At 34.1% G+C, this 25,482-nt stretch overlaps 1 protein-coding gene across 1 annotated transcript in view; it reads right to left on the bottom strand.

Moving 5' to 3' along the window:
• Window positions 1-4,481: 4,481 nt before the first annotated feature.
• LOC140439981 (uncharacterized) overlaps window positions 4,482-25,482 on the bottom strand; it is a 65,807-nt gene continuing 44,806 nt past the window's right edge. The window contains exon 4 of the mRNA XM_072530201.1: window positions 4,482-23,716. Coding sequence (XP_072386302.1) covers window positions 23,315-23,716 — 402 coding nt within the window. The 3' untranslated portion in view covers window positions 4,482-23,314. The remainder of the gene's footprint in view (window positions 23,717-25,482) is intronic.

Genomic DNA, 25,482 nt, shown 5'->3' with positions numbered 1-25,482 from the left:
CTGCAGTGACAACTCTTATGACGGTCAGACGCATGTATGGGGAGAAATAAGGATTAAAACCGGATATGGTGCATGGATGTACACCATGGTGATCAAACTCTCAATTACCTATGCAGCGACTATATGATGCACTAATACACTTCAAACAGCTGCAAAAGCCAAACTTAGCAATCTGCAAAAACTTGCGTGTAAGGCGATAACTGGTGCCATGCGTACTAATCCAACAGCAGCTATGGAGGCTCTACTACGTCTGCTTTCCTTGCATTTGATAATACAAGGAGAGGCAAGAGAGCCTACAAGATAAAACAATCACTGAAACTTCGCAATGAAGGGACACGGCAAATGAGTATCAAAAAGACTGTGCCGATGGACATTTTTAATATGGAACCGGATCACATGACAAAAAAAGAATTCATACAGGGTGTCTATTCTAGACAAAATTGTATGGGGAAACAAGAAGTACCACAATCAACAGGGTAAGATCTGGTATACCGACGAATCCAAGACTACAGAGGGTGTGGCGGCAGGAATATACTCCAAAAATCCAAGAATTAGCGAAAGCTTTGCCTTGCTCAGGAACTGCACCGTTTTTCAAGTGGAGATTTGTGCGACACTGAAATGTTCAGAAGGAAATAATAAGAGCACTTGAAAAAGAGCAGATCCATATATTGTCTGACGGTCAAGCGGTACTAAAGGCATGTACGTGTCAGGAAGTGACGTCCAGACTGGGTGGGATTGTATCAGAGAACAGAATGAACTGGGAGACCGTAACAAGGTTCATCTTGTCTGGGTATAGTATAAAAGGGCATAGCCCTTGCTTAAAGAGGATCGAAGGAATCAAAGGGACCGGTTGTGACTCTGAGAGTACCAAACGCTGGTAGTATCAAACGCTGGAGAGTACGTGGAGCTGTAGAAGGCTGGATCCGAGAAAGTCATGAGCGATATTGGGAGAGAATCCTAAAACACATGAACAAACACAAATTATTTTAAAAGGATATACTGACTGGAAGTCAAAACGTCAAATTTTAATTGCAGTTATTGAGGATTATACTTAGAAAAAAATACTTAGCCTCTATTTTTTATATTTTGGCCCATAGCTGTCTGACTCAAATAGTCACTTCTAACGATTCAAGACTTACATCGTCTATTTTCCTTATTTCAGGGTTGTTGTGACTTAACCTGTTGCTTTGTGAGTCTAATCAACCACATACTCTTTGTGACCATCTAGTTTCTCTCATTATTTCTTTAAATCACTTTAAAGATTTCCATAAATTTTAGACAAAAACTACCCGAATACATAACACAGACAAAAATATAAGATACATCATTTCTTAGGATACTATGACAGACTTTGAGACCAGTTAAGTCATTCCAACATCATGTTTTAAAAAAAGTATACCGTGAAACACGGTTCAAAATAAACATAACAGTAATCATGGGATAAGTTTATTAGACAAATTTAAAATTATTTACAAACATAAAGACACATTATTCCTTACAAAATGATAAAAAAAATGAATAGAATATAAAAAGATGCCGCATTGGATAAGATTTTCCAAACCCGAGTTTTAATGGCATCTATAGTCCCTCAAGGATTATCTACTTGTCTTCCACCTCATCTGATTCGATCAATATTTATTAGAAGCCATTTTGATACCTTATCAGTTTTTCGCGCAGGCTGTGTTCTATATTTACTCTTTTATTTATATGATTCCACCGTCAGATTCAGTTTATACGACTTTTAGCTTGTAACATTTGTTTTGCGAGTAAACTTTAAGTAGACGTTGTTCTTCGCGCAGTGCCTATCTATGACAGATATTGGCAATCATCACAGCATTATTTTGTCTGAAGCAGCGAAGAAAAGCTGCATAGATATTGTGTTGGACTAGGTTCTCAAGTTTTTTAACTTCGCTTCCAAAATATTTTTCCTTACAGGATGGCTTGTAGGAAGGAATATCTGCATTAATTTTGCACATTTTCGATGTAGCTTGTGAAATTTGATGGTCGTCAGTACCTCTAGGTTCTGCTTCATTCATCTGGGGACCTCCTTCTCCTCCTTCCCCGATATAGCTACATTTAAAATGCTTCCAATACTCTGTACATATCTTCTTTCAAGGTTCACGATTCAACATCATAAAAAAGAACAGAGAAAACATAGCATCGCAGCATTTTTACTTTTATACCAAGAGAGAGATTGTGGTCCTTAAAGAAGGCACTCATCCGATTGAATGTGGATCTAGCTTTTCTGATAGTAGCTCTTATCTAATGGTTGTTTTTCCATTCTTTATTTATTATGGTGTCGAGGTAGTTTTAGTGTATCATTCTTTCTACTGAGGTTTGGTTGACGTAGAGTAGACCTTTTATAATCTTTTTCTTGCTAATTATCATGAGCTTTGCCTTCTTTACGTTTATAATGAGTCCGTGCTGTTGACTGTAATACGTGATTTTAATCATAAGGACTTGTAAGTCTTATAGGTTAAGATACTTAAATACTATGGTGTCATCTGTTTATCTGATGTGTTTAACCGATACCCGTTTAGTAGAATGCCTTTTTCATTTCGTGCAAAGCATCGCTAAATATTCTTCTAGAGTAGGGATTGAAGATTCTTTTTCTTTTAAAGGTACCTATCTTCTCTTAATGTTGGCGACCACATTGACCCATCTTATTCTATTCACTGCAGCTCAAAATAGACCAGTTGACATTAGATCAGTCCGTCCCCAGTCTTGACTTATATAATCAACTGTAGAAGGCTGCATTTATTATTACGCATAATGAGGCCGAAGTAAGCCAATTTTCTGTTTTTTATGGTGTCAATAATTTCTTTGTCTTTTCATAGCCTCTGGATAATATTCATGATAGTTGTGTGGTGTATATATGAGGCCCTTAACATACGTCGCAACGCGTCGGTAGCACCACATTTCAAATGCCTCTAAGCGTTTTATGACATCTTCTGTAAGCCTTTAGCTTTCAACTCCGTAGAGGAGGACAGTAATTGAAGATTAGAGGTGACAAAATACAGCCTTGTCTCATTCCACGCATGATTTTCATGTATTCGGTGTTCACATTCAATTTTGATATAGGATAGATAGGATCAGAAACCACTTGATTACGGAAAGAGTCGAGGTGACTACAGTCTCAAAAAAGACTCAAGAACAAAACTATATACGTACCGTTTACAATAACTTAGTATTTTAGTTTTGCTTTAACTTGAGATTTTATGACTAAAGTCAAAAAGTTTTCATTATTTTTCTTCCTGCATGTGATATTTCTTTATTTCAACATACGATATTTAGTAATTGCAAATAAGTATTTCGTTCATCAAGACACAAAAACAAATATGAAAATTATTTAAAATATACTGAAAAAATCATATTGTTCCTATAATAACCGTTGCTTTGAAATAGGCAATTTTAATTCTAATGTCTTCCTCGTAATTTAATTTTTTAATGCATTTACTCGATTTATTTAAAAGCAGTATATGTTTATTTATCACAAATTTGCAAATTATAACATCAACTATAATATAAAATACAAGCTTAAAAATACCTATCTATGCTTCAGACTATAAACCTTACAACACGATAACACAGGATAAAAATGTAAAAATAATTACAAAAGCCAATTAAACACAGATTTGAAGGTGAACTAAACCATAATGATAAACTTTCAGTATGGGTATATTCAGACTATCGCTCTGCTCTCCATACCTTCACTCCTCAAAAAAATCATCACTCTTCTTGAACGAGGAACAAATGAGCCTACTTAAAATAACTTCGCGCTCTAATCCCGCTTGTACATTTCTAAGAATATTTTACCAAAAGGGGGTCAAAGTTGTATTAATATTACGTACAGTCATTTGAAAGGATTCTTCTTGTTTTGGATTTGTAGCCTCAACAAGTAACATGTATTAACGGATTAAATAATATCTAATAAAACACATAACGGAATACACGAAATAAAACACATGTGCAATACACAATACACATAAACACAAAATGGTTCTAGGGTAAAAATCATCGAGTTAGAATCTATGGAGAAGCTATGAGCATATTACCGTGTGTATTAAAAACGGCGTAGGTAGGCGTGGCTAACGATGATACCAATATGGCGGTGGGATCATGGCCGGACTCAATAATATTAAAACTACTATAAAAATATGACTAGTTATTCAGAAGATTTAATCATAATCTAAAAAAGTGCAATACATTTTTAATAAACTATGATTTATTTATCCCGCGGTAAACACTAAAAATCCTATCAAGAATCGAACAAGCAAGGAAAACATTCATGAGCATTAAAACATTTTTTACAAGATCAGACCTTAGTCTACAGCTTAGAATCCGAATGATCAGATGTTACGTTTTTTCTGTCTTACTGTATGGCTGTGAAAGTTGGACAATGGACTCTGAAATAGAAAAAAGAATAGATGCCTTTGAGATGTATATATACAGATGAATGTTGAGGATTCCATGGGTTCAAAGAGTTACTAATGTTGAGGTACTTCGTCGCATGTGTAAACAAAAAGAATTACTAAGAATAATCAAAGAGAGAAAAATGCAATACTTGGGTCATGTGCTGAGAGGCGAAAGATATGAATTACTTCAAGTTATACTGGAAGGAAAAGTACAGGGCAAAAGATCAGTAGGAAGACTCCAGAACTCGTGGCTGAAAGACCTGAGGAGATGGTTCGACCGCTCATCCGCAGAGATCTTTCGCGCAGCAGTTTCCAAAACTACAATTGCCATTTGGATCGCCAACCTTCGAAAGGAGACGGCACAATGAGAAGAAGAAACACTAAAATCACGATATATTATACATAAAGATAAATTAATACAGTCAAATACTATTAATTTATTCTCTGAAGTACGGGCCATTACTTTGTTTATATATTTGTATACTAACCTGTAGAACGTTATTCCTGAAGATTTTTTATTAACATTGCTTCTGCTACTGCAACTACGTTGAGAACAAGAAACCATTATTATGCACTATCACAATATATTATTACAGTTTCTATAAAAGTATTATAAAACTAAAAATCTTCGAAAAACAACAAACGTAAACAAACATATACGATCTGTCAAAAGTGTCAAAATAATCTTAACGATATTGCCGAAGTGAGGTCGTTTTTAGTCACGTGATGCCATCTCCATAGATTCTAACTCGGTGGTAAAAACACCACCCTCAGATTTTTTTCAGCCATTTAATGCTGTTTGCCTTTAAGATAGAGGTCAAGCATGTCAATTTTGAAATGACATAACCAATAACAAAAACTTTGGTTATACATTTCCCAGAATTTCCGGAGTGAAAGTCGAAATATCAAACATTAGTTAAAAATGTGATTTTCATTACAATCAATAATTGTGCCTTAATCCCATATAAACATAATATTTAAATTGAATATGCAACAAGAAAGTAGTTTCAGAACCGTATTTATTTTTCTTCCTTCTTGTTCTTTTTTGCCACTTTATGATTCTACTTGATACTAGTCCGGTAATACACTATAAAATCCCATCTTATTTATCCCAAGCTGTACAAACCGTATACTTTTAGCAATATCTAGTAAACATATTATTTGCAAAAAAGCGTTTAACCTTCAAATCCGCGATAACACAAAATCATAAAACAATATTTTCTGTATGTATTTGGAAGTTTCTTGACATATAAAAAGTAGTAATCCTGACTTTTACATCGTAATCAGCGAAAATTGCGCAGGTACTTTTTTCTACATATTAGAAATTTAAAATTTGAGGCCCATTTAGTTTGTGCAAGTAGTTCGCAAAATTACTATGTATCACATATTTATAGTTCCTTACAAATGTTTGCTACCTTCTTGGGTACACGTATTAGAAAAACTTATATTAAATTACCACGGTTTACGAATAGAGATAGAAGATGTGTTAGAGTCTATTAGTTTTTCACGTCCAAACAAGACTTTAAATCTTTTTTCAAAATTTAAATAACTTTAAAATTTATTTAGAGTGAAAATATTTTTGCTGGACTCTTTGAGTATGAAAATTTGTAAAAAATGTAGCTAGTCTAATGCAAATGATTAAAAATCCTACAGATACATGATATTATAGTTGTTAAGTATGAATTTGGTGTATATAATTAAAGAGTTGATAGGTTGGAGCAATTTTGTCAAAAAGAAAGTCTGGTTGAAAATTTTCGAAATGAAGAATAAATCCGGTAAGGAAAACAGCAGTTTTTGTCTAGTCAGCGTAGTAAAATCGAAATTCTAGAACACAAACAGGACTCGTTTAACATACATAGGAATATCTTAGGGGTTTTGGAATGTAACGGAAAAACCATAGGTATTCGGCAGTACAAATATTTGGACTGCACGCTTAATGAAAGCTGAAGGATAATGTATGAAGTCAAAGCATGGACACTGAGAGGTACCATATGTATTAAACTGGAACCCTTCAAGAAGTGGACTTTGGACAGACTCCTAACACAAAACTGCTTCTTTTTTCTCAGTTTTTCCCACTTTAAGGGGTCGCTGTTCCTTACTCTTCATCGCCACTCATTTCTGTCCATCGGGTCTTCTTCAACTAAATCTTTCTCCCTTAAGTCTTCTGCCACACAGTCCTTTTATCTTCTCCTGGGTTTTCCTCTACCTCTCCTTCCAATAACTTCTAACAGCTCTATCATTCGCCCCACATAGTTTTCATCTCTACTTCTGACATGATCAAGCCATTGCAGTCTTTGTTCTTGAATCTTCTTTAAGACTGTCGTCACCCCAGCTCTTTCCCCAATTAAGTCGTTTCTGATCATGTTAGTGAACATTTTCATTTTAGTTACCTCCCTATTGTTTTCCTGAATCTTCTGTACAGGCCACACTTCACCGCCGTACATCAACGTGGGTCTTACCATACTCTTGTATATCTTTACTTTTATCACTTCCCCGATTTTTCGATCACAAAGTACCCTGCTCATTCGCTTTCAGTTAAACCAACCAGTCTCTATCCTGTTAACAATTTCTCGATCTTTTGTTCTATTTTCCGTTATGTAGAAGCTAACATTTAAATTCTCCTACTCTTCCCAGTTTTCTCCAAGCAATTCTATGTCGCCAACCATTCCTCTACCTCCTAACCACATATACTCCTTTTTTGACCTGCTAATATTAAGTCCTCCCTCTTCAATAGCCCTTCTCCTCCAAGATATCTTTTCTCTCCTCTACTAACATGATATCATCAGCAGAGTGTTGGCTAAGGAGCCCCTCCCTTACTTTCTCCGTCAGTATATCCATAATAAGATTTAACAGGTAGGGACTCAGTGAAGAGCCTTAATGCAAACCAACCGTCACTGGGAAACTTTCGATCAATCGGAAACGTTGGTGTACGCTCCCTAGTACATATTCTTCACGAGCAGTATTTCTCAATAACCCATTTCTCTCTCATATATCTCCATAGTTCTGGTCTAGGTATTCGTACTGGTGTCGTACGAATTCACAAGATATATAAATATCAAATGTAGCTCTCTTTTCTTCTCTCCATATTTCTCTACCAACTATCTCAATGCAAACAAGGCATTTTTTGTCCTTCTCCCTGGCATAAACCCAAACTTTTTTTCTCATATCGATGTCTCTCTCCTTAACCTCCGCTCTACGGTTCTCTCCCAAATTTTCATTGTAGGAGACATTAACTTTATCCCTCTAGAGTTCTAACAGTCCTTAATGCCCCCTTTATCTTTATACAATGATACCATCACACTCTATCTCCTTGCATTTGGGCATTATTTCTTTCTTATATATCCCATTCATTATCTGCCACAAAATATCAATCCCTTCCTCTTCCAAACCTCCATAGGTATTCCATCAGGCCGTACTGCCTTACCATTCTTCATCCTATTTAACGACTCGATAACCTCATCTCTTGCTATCTCTGGTATTACATTCTCATTTGAGATCCCGCATCCTTTGTCTCTCCTCTGGTGTTCTTCATTTAGCAACTTTCTAAAGTACTCATACCATCTTTGCTTTATTCCAACATCGGTTCTCTTCCACAACACTTTTCCATCCGCACTCTTAATCTGCCGTACGTGGGTCAAGTCTTTGATGATTATTATTAATTAGTTATTAAACCAACTAAATAAACGAAAAAAAAATTATACACACCATCAAAAAAAAACTAGAAAAGAAACCTAGAATACTTTAAACATATAATGCGTAATATAATATACATACTAAGCTTATGAATTAATAATGAGATAATATGTTGAGAGAGTCTAGAGATATAAAGAATTAAAGAAAGAGAGGGACCGATAGGGAGAGGGATAGGGATAATCCACAGTTACTAAAATAAACCGAATCGAACTGATGATAATAATGACAACTTATAACCATTCGATCTGAAAAGTTTTGTAATGAAGTGAGTTCGGAAGAAAATGGAGTATTTAGAAATAAAGTCAAATTTGAAGGTTTGAATTTTTTGTAAGACGATATTTTCGTGAAACAATTGAAATCATCCCGATTTTGTATGAACATTTAAAAGTAAAAAAATATTCAAAAGACTGAGTCCGTAAAGATGCGAGATTTGGACGATTGTACCAACTAAAGGGAACATTTGATAATAATTCTTAGACAAGGAAAGAGAGGGGACGCGTAATCGTATGGAATTGACTGAAGCCTAAACCGGCACCAGAAAGGTTGCCAGGTCATATTTTATTTCTTCAGTAGATTGAGAATAGTGGATATATATCAATAAATAGATTTTTTTCAAAATTTATAATTGAACACTGACATAATGATCACTTTTTGAACGTGATTTTATCATTACATATTTTTTAGTAGATCAATATAGTGTTTCAGTAAATCAGTATATTGAAGTTGAAATCAGTAGATCTACTGAAAAATCAGTAGACCTGGTAAGCCTGCGGGAGGTAGTAACAGGCACCAAAACATGGCGGTCACATGGAAACTGGCTTCACTTTTCGAAGGTTTATTAAATGAGCGTTACCTGTCCTCTCTCTTTCCTTATCTAAGTAATAATTGTAGGTATAATTTTGGACAAAATTTTGTTCTGAGTTTTGATGACAGAGTTTTTTTTTCAAATACAAGATCATGCGCTAGTTCTTGACAGTTTTAATATATTGACGTTGTTGCTAATTTGAAACAGTATCCAAAACAAATTTGAATAGCTTTTAAATCATTTTTACGCATTAATATAAATTTAATACTTGTGTTTCAAAGAGACTCCAAAACATCTTATATTCCTTAAAGAAATTGGTCGTTTTAGCTGTGAATAAAGAAGTATAACTTACAGTCTTGAATAAATTTATACCTATCTACGTTTTACTAATTTCTTGAACGTATTTTGAGTGCCAATTTTTTTGCCTTTTAAATTAGAGGCAAGTTTAAATTATTTTCAAGTGTATCTACATTTAACAATTTAAATTATATAACAGATAAGCAAAATTATATCAAAAAGTTTTTAACACAGACATTCAGACTCATTGATTTCTTTCACAATTTCTATATTACAAGGTTGTAATAATCTTCCTTAGCAGTGTCGGAATTATAGAAGGTGATATTGTGTTTTCTATGAATAATGCAGATACTGTTATTTTCGATTGAATCTGTCATATTTATAACATTTATGTTTATATAAATATATTAAGTGGTACCTATAAATACATAATGAGAATGTAATGGTTTACGCAGATCTCACATTAAACTTATCTGTGAAAATATTGGAATTTGAAATCTGAAAATATTTGCAGTTCCTCGTAGCAGTAGCTGATCTACTGATCTTTATATTTTCTAAGTTATTTTTTTTTTCAAAAAATTTGACAGATGCAGATATAGATATAGAATAGACATCTATTTACAAATAAAGTGTCTTGAAAAATTTATAAACACAGAATGGGAATTGAAAACCAGTACCTATCACGGGATTACTATTTTTGTAGAAAAGTTTGGAAATCTCTTTAAAGAAGTTAAACTGATATTTTCGACTGTCAATTCAAAGTCATAGATATACTAAGAATTTTAACTCCAACGTTAAGGGGCTATTGAGGGATCATCATCTTAATGGTAACCAGCATGCTTATCAAGAAGGAACATTAACAAAAACAGCACTGGACGAGGTAGTTCAGAAAATTAGTCGCTCCATTAATAATGGAGAGATTGCGTTACCCGCCTTTTTAGATAAAGAAGGCACATTTAATAATGTACTACCAAATTCTCTTTATGATGTAGTAGCATCAAAAGGGATATACACTACCGTATGCAACTGAATCAAAGCAATGCTGGAAAATAGGCTGATTGTAACAGATCTGCAAGAAGAGGTTGTGGCCAAAATAGCTAAGCGGTACTCACAGGTTTCCTAGTAAATGATCTCACTTCTTAACGCATAAAGAAAGAACAAGAGAAAATACGGAAATGTATTTAGTACACTTCAACGAACATTAAATATCCATACTAGGTGGTGCGACAGGAAAAACACTCTGTAAATTCTATCAAAACTGTGGTAGTAAGTTTTACAAGAAACTAGATAGCATCTGAATGTCCGCTTTGTATGGAGAAACTGTCAAAGAGGCGATTGAGGTCAAAGATGAAGGAGTAATACTAGATAAGCGGCTTACATGGACCATCCACCTGAAAAGAATATCCAACTTTAGACATGTCTAAGGATATGTGGGAAATCATGAAATATGGAACCCTGGAACCCAAACAAATGTACTATATATGACTGTAGTCAGACACGCACACACACACATATATATATATATATATATATATATATATATATATATATATATATATATATATATGCTTACGTATATAGCACTCAAGAAATGAAAAACAATAAGTCCCCCGGAGGCGATGAAATAGTGGCAGATGCCTTGAAGGTAGCTGGAAAAAGATTATGGCAGGTCCTTGCCAAACTATTCACTAGATGTTTGCAGGAAGCAATAACACCAACCCAGTGGTATAACGCAGAAATTATCATACTTCATAAGAAAGGGGATGCTACCGACCTCAGGAATTACAGGCCCATAAGTCTACTTTCACATATTTATAAACTATTTACAAAAATAATTACGAAACGACTAGAAAATAAATTGGAATTTTATCAGCCCATAGAACAGGCGGGTTTTAGAAAATGCTATGGAACAAACGATCACCTACTGGTAATAAAAATTTTTATAGAAAAATGCACTGAATGTAATAAACCACTAGCTTTAATATTTGTCGACTATGAAAAGGCATTCGACACCGTAAATCAACAAAAAATGTTGGAAGCCTTGACAGAATGCCGAATTGACTATCGGTATATAAATATAATTAAACATATATACCAAAACGCAACAGCCAGTGTTAGAGTGGGTGATCGTCAAACCAAGAAATTCCCGATACAACGTGGAGTACGCCAAGGGGACACCATATCGCCGAAACTGTTCACTACGCTTTTGGAATATATATGTAAAAGGGCAAAACTGACCGACAAGGGCATAAACATAAACGGAGAAAAGCTTAGCCATCTAAGGTTTGCAGATGATATTGTACTAATAGCTGATAGGATAGATGAGGCCAAAGAACTTTTAAATCAGCTCTACCTTTCCTCGCTAGAAGGGGGATTGAAAATAAATATATCTAAAATCCAGATGATGACAAATCTTGTAGTCAGCGAAGATATATGCGTAGGAACAAGATCCATAGACCAGGTAATGGCCTATAAATACCTAGGTCATGAGATTCGCATAGGAAAAGATAACCAAACCGTTGAGCTTCTCCGTCGTATAAAACTGACTTGGGCAGCCTTCGGCAAGCTGAACCATATTTTCAAATCGTCTGATATACCAATATGCCTTAAAAGAAAAACGTTTAATCAGTGTGTTTTGCCAGTGTTAACTTACGGTGCCGAAACGTTGACCATGACAAGGAGAACAGTTGAAAAGATCCGTGTGTGTCAAAGGGCGATGGAGCGTGCTATGTTGGGCGTTTCACTACGAGACAAGATCCCAAATCGCCAGCTACGACAAAGAACAGGAGTGGCTGATGCAGTAGAGAGAGTAGCAACACTAAAATGGAACTGGGCAGGTCACGTGGCTCGAATGACAGATAATAGATGGACAAAGCGGATACTGGAATGGAGACCAAGAGATGATGCCTACCGAAGCAGAGGTCGTCCACCAACACGTTGGACTGACGATCTAAAACGTTGTCATAGGAATTGGATGCAAGAGGCACAAGATCGAAACAGATGGAAAATTATGAGGGAGATCTATGTCCAGCAGTGGATAAGCGGAGCTTGAATGATGATAGCACTATTTTGGTGATCTAAATGCCAACAAAAGAGAGAAGTTAAGTAAGCTTTAATGACAAACATGCTTATTTATATCAGGTGCGATGTCGACTACTCCAACCGCCTCCATGGAGGGAATACGTACGGGAATGGTACGAATATATAGACGGCTCAAAAACCGACGAAGATGGGACTGAAGCTGTAGTATGCGGAGGGAAACCAAAGTTAAGTCTTAGTGAAAGCCTAAGTAATCACGCCACCATCTTCCAAGCAGAAATTTATGCTATAGAGATGTGTCAACAGGCACTAATAAAGAGGAATTGCAGAGATAGATCTATAAAAATAAGATTAGATAGGTAGGCGACATTAAAAGCACTGAAATGTAATCGAATGGACTCCAAGTTAGTTTAGAACTGTCTTCACAATCTGATTCGGGCCAGAACAAGTAACAAAGTAAGTTTATTCTAGGTGCCTGGATATACTGGTATTGAGAGAAACGAAAAGGTGGACCTACCAGAAAGAAAGGAGCAAAAGGTCATAGGCCTAGAACCTGAATCGGACTTGTAACCAGATGAAACCACTTCTTCTTCTTCTTTAAGTTCCATCTTTTGTCGAAGGTTTTGTAGAACGTGTCTTAATTTCTTTGGTTTGGTCTACATTTGATGTAACATAACGTATCCACTGGTATGAACAAATAATGGGTCCTGAACATTCGAAGGATTTTATATATGAACCTTCGATGCTTCGAAGGTTCGAACCTTCGAATTATCTGCGAATTATCATCCTAAGGTATACCTCAGGTATCCTAACAGAACACTGTTGTCTCAAGAGGCACATGAATAAAATCGAACTGACAGAAAGGGCGGATTCCAAATTTTGTTATGCTAAAGACCAGACAGCCGAATACTTTCTGTGCAACTACCTAGTATTGAATAGGATAATGAAGAATATAGAGAGACATATATACGACTTCATAAAAGTGTCACCATATATTTTGTTGAAAAATCTGAGCTGAAAGGACAACTTTATCCTGGGGATGAGCCATTGTAGACCTCTTAGGTCGAGTGAAGGAGTTATTAAACCTCCACTCATATTGAACCTAACAGGTTAAAGTGTTCTGCCCATCAATAAAGCAATGAGTCTGACTTAACTGAAATAATTAGGCAAAAAGTAATACAAATACCATGACTAACAGCAATAAAAATGGGACAGCTACTAACTAAACCACAATTAACGTTAAAAGTATTAACTTAGGTAGAAAGAATCATAATAAATCTAAATTTTTATGCAAAATCTAATAATATCTAGAGTGCTCTATAAGTAAAGGTGATTTCCAATGTAATCTAAAGTGTGATAGTGCAAAATTTCCGATTTCGAATCTGATTATTTTCAGAGACAGAGTATATATTAAACCGTGTATATTATTAACAAAGAAAAGACCAAAAATATATAGCTTTCATAAACCTATCAACCCTGAAAATATTCCTGAAGATAATAGTTTTTATAAAAATTATGACAACGCAGTAAGTAGAAGTTTAATTTCTAAGATGCAATGAGAAGAGACGTATACGTGGACGTATGCTTGATTTATCAACTATCACAATGTATTCGACAATGTGTAGCACCAAAAATTAATTGACATGTTTAAAAGTACAGTATATAATAAACGAGAAAACTTTTGTAATCTTTATGAACGATAATAGTTATTATTGATTAGAATTTTTATAGACAGCAACCAATATGAAAGTGTAAAATGTAGAAAATAATCATGCAGCTTCCCGTGTCCACTATTGGACATAAACTTCCACCATACGCCTTCAGAAAATTCTTTTTCTCATATCTTATCTTCACATTTTCATTTCAACAATCTCTTCTTCGATATATGAGGCACATAGAATAATATTGGTCTAAATCCACTCTTTTGAAAATTCGCGCCATTCACATAAAATGTATCAATCTACTTAGATCTATCAGTATAAAGCTGGTCTAACTCCTTGTTTCAGTCTCCGGCCTTTAGATGGTGCCATCTCAAGTTCATCCTTATATTAATGCTAGATTTTTATTATATTGGATGCAGAAACTTTAAATGAAGAAATACTTGACGCTGTTGAGTAACATCCACAGCCATCCACACGTATTTTACGTTTTTATCCAATATAATAAACTTTTACAGCTTTTTTAACATATTCAGGTGGCCTTACACATATTAGAAGCAAAAAACGATCGAGGAATGAGAAAGATTGGAAAATAATAGAAAGAAAAAACTGAGGAATACTGGCAAATAGTACATTTCTAACAGTGTCGTAAAAATTAACGCAAAGCTTTCGCAAAACGACATTCCTCTAATTGCAAAAAGCTAAGAGGTACTACAAGCTGTAGAAAGTTGGACGATTCTGATATTATTAGGCATATAAAAACTTTCCGGCTTATCAAAGTCATTATTCAAGAATTAAAAATCCCAATAGAAAATACTTGAGCAGTAAAAAAGTTGTATGATCTGTATGTAGAAGAATCTCAAACCCAGAATACAGAACCAAAACAAATTAAATATTATTATCAGGTATTTAATACAAAATTTAATTTACATTTTGAAAATTCTTCATCAAGACACCTGAAAGTTGTATAATGATCTAGAGTTAAAATTAAAAAGTGCCGACAATGCAGTTGAAAAGGAGTTGCATTTACGAAAAGAGGATTCAGCTAGGGGAAGTTTCAAGAGGTACTCAACGAAAACAACAGAAGCATAGATAGTAACCTTCCATTTACAAAAGGCTTTATATTTGCCTAAGCTGATAACGTCTGTGGGGTACTACAAAAGAAATCTTTATCTCTATAATCTAGGAATTTATTCCTTCAGCAGCAATAATGGTTACATGTATGTATGGAACGAGGCAGAGGGTGGACGCGGTTCGTAAGACATTGCAACTTGTTTAGTAAAGCATTTGAAGCACTATGCTGTGAATTATAAACATATCATTGCTTATTCAAACTCATGTACAGGTCAGAATAGAAATATAAAAATGAGTTTATCTTTGTTGAAACTTGTGCAAGATCCAGAATTTAATATGAACATCATATATCTTAAATTTTTGGGATGTGGGCACTCCTTTCTGCCAATTGATGGTCAATTCGGTACAATCGAAGGTGAAAGCGAACGTCACAGTGTAATCTACCGTCAAGACGAGTGAATTGAATTAAAATCTCCAAGCGAAAAGAACCCAGGTTTGTGATGGCTGAAATGCAACATTTAGAGTTTTTGAGCACAGCATGTTTAAATAATGTGATTACCAATCGGAAAGTAATTACAAATGGATACTTAGCTGGCTTCAATTTTATAGAGATCCCCCCTTTAATTTCAATTAAAGGAAACTCTAAATCCCGAAAGTGAATTTTATAATGTTGATCTGTAATACAAGAACTACTCTATTCAACAAGAAGGACTGTTACATCTGCAAAGAAGAACGACATGATGGACTTACTGCCATACATACCACCTGTACATCATCATTTTTACAGAAACTTGCCCTACTGCGATAGCCACCCGAGTATCTGGTCAACGAAACGTCGAAGATAGGTCTTCTGAGGATGAACTTATATATGATTAGATGAATTAAATCATTGAGATTTATAGTGGCCTGAGTCTATATTTTTTTGCTTACCTCATAGTTTTAAGGCATTTTTTTTTGTAAAACTTCTGAATTTGTCATTAAGCCCCCTATTTTATTTAAGAATAAACACTTGAGTTATATTGAAGTATTTTGTTAAACTTTAATTATAATTTTAAGAATTATCTCAATTATCCAAATTTAACGTTTTCGGAGTTAGACCATTATTGTCCTGCAAATCTTCATTTCAGCCTTGATGCTTATTTTCCCGTTCTTCTGCGAATCTCGTCGTTTTTAACACGGTCTGTATACCCTTCTCTTAAGGCTCATATGGATTTCACTAATTAATGTGTCCTTTAATCTAACGTATGCAGCCCAACTTAGAACAATACTTCTTTGTATTTCTTGTGTTAATGATCTCTGGTGATTTTTTAGTTATAACCAAGACAATAGTATTGTGTACCCTCTTCTATGTGTGTTATTTTTAAATTTTATTTAGCTCCGATGATCAAGTTTGTCTTAAATTTTTTTTATTTCTTTTTATTTTCAATCCCACTTCTTTCGTTGTCTATGAAAGTTCATTAAGCATTACTTCTGCTTTATATAAATTATCGGCAATGAGGACGTTCTTCTTAAAATTAAAAAGGGATAATCCCCAGGAGTTGGCTGTATACCATATAGATATTCGGTCTTCTTCTTCTTATTGTACCGTTTTGGTCGGCGATCACTTCTTTAAACGCTTCCCTATCTCTTGCATTGTGAAATATCTGTTCAACATTGAGGTTAGTCCAATCTCTGATATTACTCAGCCAAGATTTCTTCTTTTAACCGGAGGTTGTTAGCATTTTTCCATCAATATTTATCTGTCTTGTACCAATTGAGTTTTTTGTTCAGTACTGCTGTGAAGAGCTTTGGTGTGATCGTGTTTTCTTATCTAATCCTCCCCAGTGGGAACTTAGTTTTTTCATGAATTGTACACTTGCTGTTGCAAATTAAGCGGGTGTACATATCTGTAATCCACACGAAACTGAATTAGAGCTCTGATTATTCCTTTCAATTCTATCGTGAAATCGTTTGGAAATCAACAAAAATTTATACTAGTGTAGTTTTGTATTCTATAATTTTCTCGATTAATGTTTTTAGCACTATAAGATGATCATTGATACCGAAACCTGAGCGAAAACCGACTTGTTATATTGGTTAATAGAGGTTCAGTTTATTTTCTAGTCTACAGGTTACTATTTTAGTAAAAATATTTTACAAATAGGAGAAGAGGCTTATAGTTCTAGGGTTTTCGGTTTCCGTAGATTTTCTTATATATTAATATCATTAAAATGTTCCAATAGCTTGGAATTATACTGTTATCTACACATAAGTTGAGTAGAATTTGAATTTTTTCGATGAGAACTTCTACAACTTTAATGACCTCCACTACTACGCCATCTTCTCCGGGTGCTTTCCCATTTATCATCTTTTTGAGTACATTTCATCCTTGGTAATCTCTGGTATGTCTTCTAAACCGTGATTAACCACTCCCCTTCGTTTTTTCTCTCTTTGAGCGTGCTTTGTATCTTTTGTTGCCTTTAATAAAGTTCTTGATAGAATTCTTCGACTGTTTTAAGGATTTCATTTCTGTTAGATGTTATTTCATCTAAACTGCTCTTCTTCTTATTATTATTCTTCTTTTTATGTAGACATGACTCTGTTTTTCAATATGCCTCCAGTAAGTTGCCGTTTCCTCGTTTTCGTGGCATTCGTACTGATGGTCTTCCTATTGGGGAACCGTGTCTTGCCGTGCAACTACTCTATTTGTTGTCGTTTAGGTTATATGATCGTTCCATTCTGCTCTTCTATTTCTTACCCAGTTATTGATGTTGTCCACCTTGCATCTACGTAGTATATCTGTACTTCTAACTCTGTCCAATAGTGTCTTGCCATCAATTTTTCTAAGTGTTTTCATCTCTGCTGTTTCTAACATCCTTTTTGTCCTTTCTGTGTCAGGTCGTGTTTCTGCCGTGCATGTCATTATTGGTCTGATGACTGTTTTGTAAATTCTGCCTTTCATTTCTTTCCCGAAATTTTTATTTCTCCAGCTCCTGCTCTTTATTGTAGAGTCTAATGGTATTCTGAATACTTCTGGAAATATCTTTGTTTATGAAACTTATTTCTTGAGGTGCTAGCTTGCTGTGGTTTATCTCTCCTCGTTTTTCCATTACTGCTTCATTTATTTGAAAATTGATTTTGTTTCAACAGTATCCCTAACTTGTTACGAGCTTTTTATTTGTATTATTTTATTTAAATACATTAGGTTTTAATTTTTGCTGTAAGATCCTTATTTAATGAAACTTATCACTAGTAAATAGTCAAAGTTTTTTTTTAGACATTCACGTAACGTTGACGGCATAGGTAAGGCTGACCCACAATTATCTACACATTGATAATGAAAGGATGCAAATAACTATTGTTAGACCAGGAAATTAACGATTTTCTAATGATAGTCGTTGATACAGTTATCTAACAACTGCTTTTGATAAATTTGCTAATAACGATATGTAATAAACAAAATATGCAAAAGATTGAACGTCATTTTTTACTTATAAACAATATATAAACAATGAAAAATCGCTATTTAATTTTAAATACTAAAGGTGAACACAATTTTACTAAAAAAGCATAGAAAATTCTTTAAAATAAAAGTTTATAAAGCTATTTTTGTTAATTTGTTGCTTAAATGAGCTGTAAAAGCAAAACAATTTTACATAAATTCAGATTTATAAAAGTCGCAATATCTCCGGTTCTACTCAACGAAAATTGACGGTTTTTTTAATTTGGGATATCTCGTAGCATAAATCATAAAAATACATTTAGTTAATTTGTGAATTGTTTATTTAACCGAGTAATTTGTTTAAACAATTTAAAATAAATATTTCTTTTGCAAAATTTTATTTTTCTTTAATTATTAATAGAAAAGATTATGAAATGATAATAAGCTTAAATATCTATGTATTATAGATATAAATACTATCTTTTAACAATAAATTTTACAAAACATTAATTTTTATTTAAAAATCTACTAGAATTGCTGCTAAGTTCTACAAGTTTCTTCCAGAAAACGGAAAAGAGCTTGTACTTGGGTTTCCTAATAATTTTTTCGTCAAAGGAGACTTTCCTCAGGGTTTTTATGATGCAATGTTTCCTCTTTATAAGAAGGGAAACATGGAAAGTGCAGAAAGTTATCGAGGTATCGAGCCTTCCTAAATACAATATCCAAACTCATTGCGGCATTGATTTTGATCAGACTTACCTCGTGGGTTCAAAATAATGACATTTTAAATGAGTTCCGGACAGGATATAGAACCGGCTATTCAACTATGGACAACATTTTTAATCTTAGGAGTATAGTAAAAATCCAACATGCACTAGGAGTAAAAAATGTTTATATACATTTTTTTTGTATGCTTTAGTACTACTTTTCTCAGCTGCTCAGTCTGGTCAAAGGACAGTCTATCTGAATGGTTTGACTGTAATGTAGGAGTGAGAGAGGGATGTCTTTTAAGTCCATTAGTGTTTGCGCTTTTCTTGAATGACCTACATAAAGCATTGGGAGGCGGTTTGGAGATAAATGGTTTGATTATAAGACTTTTATTATATGCAGATGATTTGGTTTTGATGGAAATCAATCCGAAGGTGCTATATCAGATGATTAGTGAACTGGAAAAATACTGCAGGATGTGGAATCTGAAAATAAATTTATATAAATTCAAATTCTTGTATTCAGAAAAGAAGGTAATGTGATCAGGGAATCTTGGAAACTAAATCATCTAGTCTTAGAGGTAGTGAATAACTATAATTATTTGGGAATGATAGTAACACCAAGTTGTCGATTAAAACTCATCTAAAGTAACGCCAGAGTTTGGCAAAAATCGCGATTCACACATTGTATTTTTTTTAATGAGAAATAAAAAGGCATTATTGATTGATAGATTGATTGAATGATTATTTTAAAATCAAACCTATACGTGTTCATTTTTCTTGAATTGTGATTGAATTATTTTTACAACTACTTTTTCCCAAAAACGTTACAGATATATTTTACAAAAATTAATTGTTATAAACTTTGTATAATTATAAATAAAATTATGAAATTAATCTGTTTGTATAATGAACATATTACAATTGACATAATTAATGTTACTATTTGTTTATAATTGAGGCCATCCCCGAAAAAAGGGCCCATAAGCCTATGGGCGTTTTTCCGCAGATCGATCCGCCATGAAGAATAGTTCATTTCGGCAAAGTTTGGCAACAATGTCCCAAACCTGTGTCATTCGATAAACAAAACATTTAACTACCATTTTAACAAAGTTGTGTTCGCGTCCGTTGTTCGTTTGCTTGTCGTTAACGTAAGTGTGTTTATTGAGCTTTAAAAATGGATTCTGACGAAGAGGTAGTTAGACAAAAACTGACAAGATGTAAGATTAATGTGACGTGAGAAAAAAGAAAAGTTAAAACGCAATCAGGTAAAATATACGTCACCTCCGCAGATCGCGATGTCGCAGCTGTCATTTCAGTTAATCATAAAATGCTGCCTGCACAAATATTTTACCCGTTTAAGTGTCGATGATCAAAAACATTTATTTCAACACTTTTATTTACAAGCAAAGCCTCAACAGGACTCTTTGTTGGCTCAGTATATGAAAAAACTTAATGTGGACCGTAAACGACTCAAGAATAATCCAAAAGTTTTACGAGCGTATACATGGGAATATTTCGTGTCTCAAAAGGGTGGCAGAATAAAAACATGTCGGACCATGATCCAAAAACTTTTTCAAGTATCTGTAAAGCGCATTCGTGTAGTACAAAAGAAGGTAATTGAGAAGGATTCATTTACAGAAAAGCGATGGACACATGCCAACAGACCCCACAAATTGGCTCCCAACATTCAAGACTTGCTTAAAGAGCATTTGGAAACTATTCCGTTTAAGAAAAGTCATTATTTCCAACACAAATCCGAACTAAAATATTTTGAGAATCCCGAATTTAATATTAAAATGCTGTATGAGCTTTTTGTACAATACTATAAAGAAAAGACATGTACAAATCTAAAGATGAAATACAAGACATACTTTCAGTATTTTAAGTCACTGCGTTCATACAGTTTCAACAATCCTAAAACAGACGTATGTGATTTCTGCACAGAATGTAAACAAAAACTATCTATTAATCCTAACGATGCCTGTGCAATTTCCTATCACCTTCATAATATGAAAGTAAAGCGAGATATAGCAATGAGAAGGAATCTGATAGAAAGAAGTAAAACTGACAGTAGTTGCCTTGTTATTGAATTTGACTATGGACAAAATCTACCAGTTCCGAAACTCAATGTAACAATGCAGTTTTATAAACGTCTACTTTGGTGTTATCTCTTTAATATACATATTCACAATGATGGGTCGTCTTTTATGTATACATTTATAGAAGGACAAACAAAAAAAAAGCGCCGATTCTGTTATTTCATTTGTCTATGACTGCTTGTGCAAAAAAATTAATTGCGATGTCACTGAAATCGTATTTTTGTCGGATGCGTGCGGAGGCCAAATTAGGAACACTTCAATGGTAAAATTTGGAATGTGGCTAGCACACAAGTTCAACGTCAATATTCGACATATATTTCCGGTTCGTGGCCATTCCTTTAACCAGTGCGATTGCAATTTTGGGCTGGTAAAGTCATCTTTAAAAAAGAAGGAATACATAGGGACGGCAAAGCCATATTTGGAAGCAATAGTGCGTTGTCGGAAAAATCCATCTCCTTTTAATGTTGTCATGGACAAAACGCTAATCAAAAATTGAACTGAAAGTTTGAAAGGACTCTTTCTAAATAAGCCAAAAACAAAGGGACTTGTTTTCAGCATTCAACAGTATGTACAAATGAAATACAAAAAAGACGGAACATTGGTTTGTTCTCAAACACACATGGAAAATTACATACCATTCACAATTTGAAAAGGAAGAAACATAAACACAAACATTGCTCTTCATACTGTCCCAGTGGTTGGAATAAAGCCGGCGAAGGAAAAAGACGTGAGAGATCTATTTTCGTTTTTGTCCCAAGAAGATGAACAATATGCTGGATACTAGAAGAAGTTTTGCAATAACTGTTAGGTGAAACTTCTTGAAATTTTTATAGCTCAATACATGCGATATTGTCTTTATTATCGCGCGAAATTAACGTTTTTGTACATTTTTAGGAAAGTTATTAATAATTTTCAAAAAATTGACTTTTTAAGCTCTTTTACAATAATTTTTCTAGTAAAATTGCATCACTTTTCCGTATAATTTAGTAGTCTTCGTCTTTAGTATTTAAAATCGAAAGTAGATATTTTTTATTTAATAATTATTGTTAATTTAATAATTTGGATTAAAATTGGCTAAATATAAATAGTGACGACTATTAGATAATAGTTGAAATACAAAAATAATATTTAAATTAATTCATATTAAAAATGGCTGACGGTGCCCGGTCAAACTATGACGGCATCGCGGGGCGTTGGCGTGACCGGAGCGCGGACGGGGCTTGTGACGTCAGAGGTCAAAGTGTGGTGAAGTGCATACCTATCTACTATCGAATCTTACAATATTAATTCATTATATTGTTTGTAAGTAAAAAATGACGTTTAATCTTTTGCATATTTTTTTATTGTTATCACCAAATTTATCAAAAGCAGTTGTTCGATACCTCTATCAAACAGTGTCATGAAAAAGGCTTTTTATTTCTCTGGTCTGTGTACATAACTGTCTTGGTTGACAGAAATTACAGTACATGACAAATTTAATTACATTCTACAAATTCAATGCACAATAGAAAACGTACGGACAATAGTCGAACTAACGACTTAAATCTCAAGACGAAGAAATTTCCAAAAGGATAGACGAGAATGCTTAAAGCTGTAATACATTGATTCACAGATTCTAATAGTATCCCTAAGAGACCATATTAAAAACGGGAAATTTTCTAAGGTTTAGTGAATTTTTTTTACCTACTGCCACTTAATACAATACTTAATTTATTGATTTATTTTATGTCTTTTCTTCTCAATTTCTTAATTTTTAACATATTTTAACGTAAGGCGCAACAGTTAGTGATCAGTTGATAGATAATACATATACATAGATGACCATTAAATTGGGAGGCACACAATTTACAGATAACATTGATAACATTTAACACAAATATAATAATAATATTATATTTTAACAACATATATTCTAACAGTACTGCATTATTCGTAAAGGGTTCTGAATATCTGCGGTCTTATCTCTCGAAAATTACATTCAAAGACATTCACAATCATTTGTTCTAACTCATCATACTCTCGCTTAAACAAAGCTTCAGCGGCAAATAATATTTTCTTAAATGTGTCAAATTTTTACTGATGACTGACTCTTTTGGTAAATAATTACTGGATGCCTTCCACGTAAGCGGTATCATCTAAAGTATGAAGCCAATTAAAGATCATCATATTCCTCTCGTACTTCGATAATGGCTTTCCTCTTTCTCGTTCAACGTCTCTAATAGTTAAAGGCAAATTTTTCCCGGCTCTCTGCTTAGCTACTCTTAACATGGCCGCGTTTGTACTATTGGAAGTCGTAGGACTCTTGCTGGGTGTGGGACTGGAACCCGGAACTGTGAGACGGGACGGAGCTGCTTGTGAATTGATAGGCGAAGATTCAGAACCTAGACTTGCCGTTGCTGTTGAAGGGGTTACTTCTAATCTATCCAAGTTGAACTCACTTTGGGAAAGCCTTTCTATGGCCTTATAGGTGGTAAGTAAGCGACGTCTAATGTAGTTTTGACGGACCTAGAAGTAAGTAAATTTATTTAAAATAAAAAATCCTAATAGTTAAAAGTTTAGAGAAAATATACAAGAAGTTTTAAAAAATCTCAAAAGTTTTAGTTTTAATATTTATTTTTTTTTTATTATTTGTAGTTGTCCGCATATAACTACAAATCCACGGAACCAGTTGACATCCAGCGAAATATTAGTTAGTGTAAGTATTAGTGTGTATGTGTGTGTAGCTGTGTGTGAGTGTGTAGGAAGTAAACGCCTGGGCTACTCCCACTGCTTCAAAACCTTTTAAAATAATATTTGCTGATACTTTTCACAGCCAAGGTCAAAAGTTTCTTACTCTAATAGATACATTTTCTAAATATACAGAAATCGTTAGACCTTTCCTTACTTTTATGACACCCCATGGAGTTCCTGATTTAGTAACAATGGATTGTGGAAAAGATCTAAAAAAATCTGTTGTACAAGAATTCTTTGATATAAATAAAGTCAAATCTCATTATATCACAACGAATAGCACTCAATCAAAAGGATCCGTAGTAAGATTTGATTCTACGCTTAACGAGCGTCTTAGAATAATTAACAGGTTCATTGCGTAAGGCGCGGATCCGAGTCCAGGCCGTTCATTCCTCGGTGCTAACGGCGCGGATCCGAGCTTTAAACATGACTTCTATTTGTAGTATGATATTTTATTAGCACGAGAGTTGTGCGTTTATTTGTTACATCAGTATCTAAGAGTAGCATCAGATAACGGAAGTTACATCACAGTTGTCACTTTTGTTGTTTGCTTTTATTCTGACACGTGTTTGACTATTGCAATGATCGGAGAACGCAGAGCCAGGTTGTTCTCAGCCAAAACGTAAAAAAATATCCATAAAAACTCTAAAAAGTTAATAGAAGAAGAACTTGAATACTTTTTTAACACAATCAGATAGTGAAGATGAATATATTTTATCGGAAGACGTATATACGTATTGTATCTACAGACGATGAGGATGGGGATGAGTTGGCTAAGTTGGAAACAAGTGAGTTTAAAAAGTGATAAATTTATATTTTTGTAGGTGACAACGATATTTCGGGTATTGTGCAAGCCATGCAAAACGAGGAGGAACCGAATGAAAATTTAAATCCAAATGCAGGTTACGGGGAAGAACCCAATTGAAAATTTAATTCCAAATTCGGGAAATCCAAATACACATGAATGAAAAAATGATCATGATGGAATGAAACAATTTGAGTTTATTAGATGTTGCAACTTGTTGATAGAGCCACCACAAAGTAAGACCTTGAGCTGATAGTGACAGAAACGAATCTGTATGCTGAACAGTTATTTCTATCGGGTGTTACAGAAAGATCTAGAGTAACAAATTGGAAACCACTCATTATCGAAGAATAAATTTTTTGGGCTACTTTTACACATGGGGACATGGAAATCCAACAAAACGCAAGATTATTGGAAAACTGATAGTCTTTTTAATGTAAAGTGTTTCCCAGAAAATATGAGTAGAGACCGATTTTTGTCAATTCTTCGGTGTCTGCACTTTGCCAAAAACCCAGAGGTAGGAGAAGTTATAGAGGACAAGCTGTACAAAATTCGTCCATTGTTAAATTATTTTAATCAAAAAATGAATGACATATATCAGCCTGACAAAAATGTATTCACACCCTTGATGAATCAGTAGTTTTATGGCGTGGTCGTCTCTCTTTTAGAATGTATATTAAAAATAAGCGCCATAAATTTGGTATAAAAATGTATGTACTTATTGAACCTAACGGAT

This window comes from Diabrotica undecimpunctata, chromosome 4 (assembly GCF_040954645.1).
Source record: "Diabrotica undecimpunctata isolate CICGRU chromosome 4, icDiaUnde3, whole genome shotgun sequence".
Lineage (NCBI taxonomy): Eukaryota > Metazoa > Arthropoda > Insecta > Coleoptera > Chrysomelidae > Diabrotica > Diabrotica undecimpunctata.
This window is presented reverse-complemented; position numbering and strand designations above follow the sequence as displayed.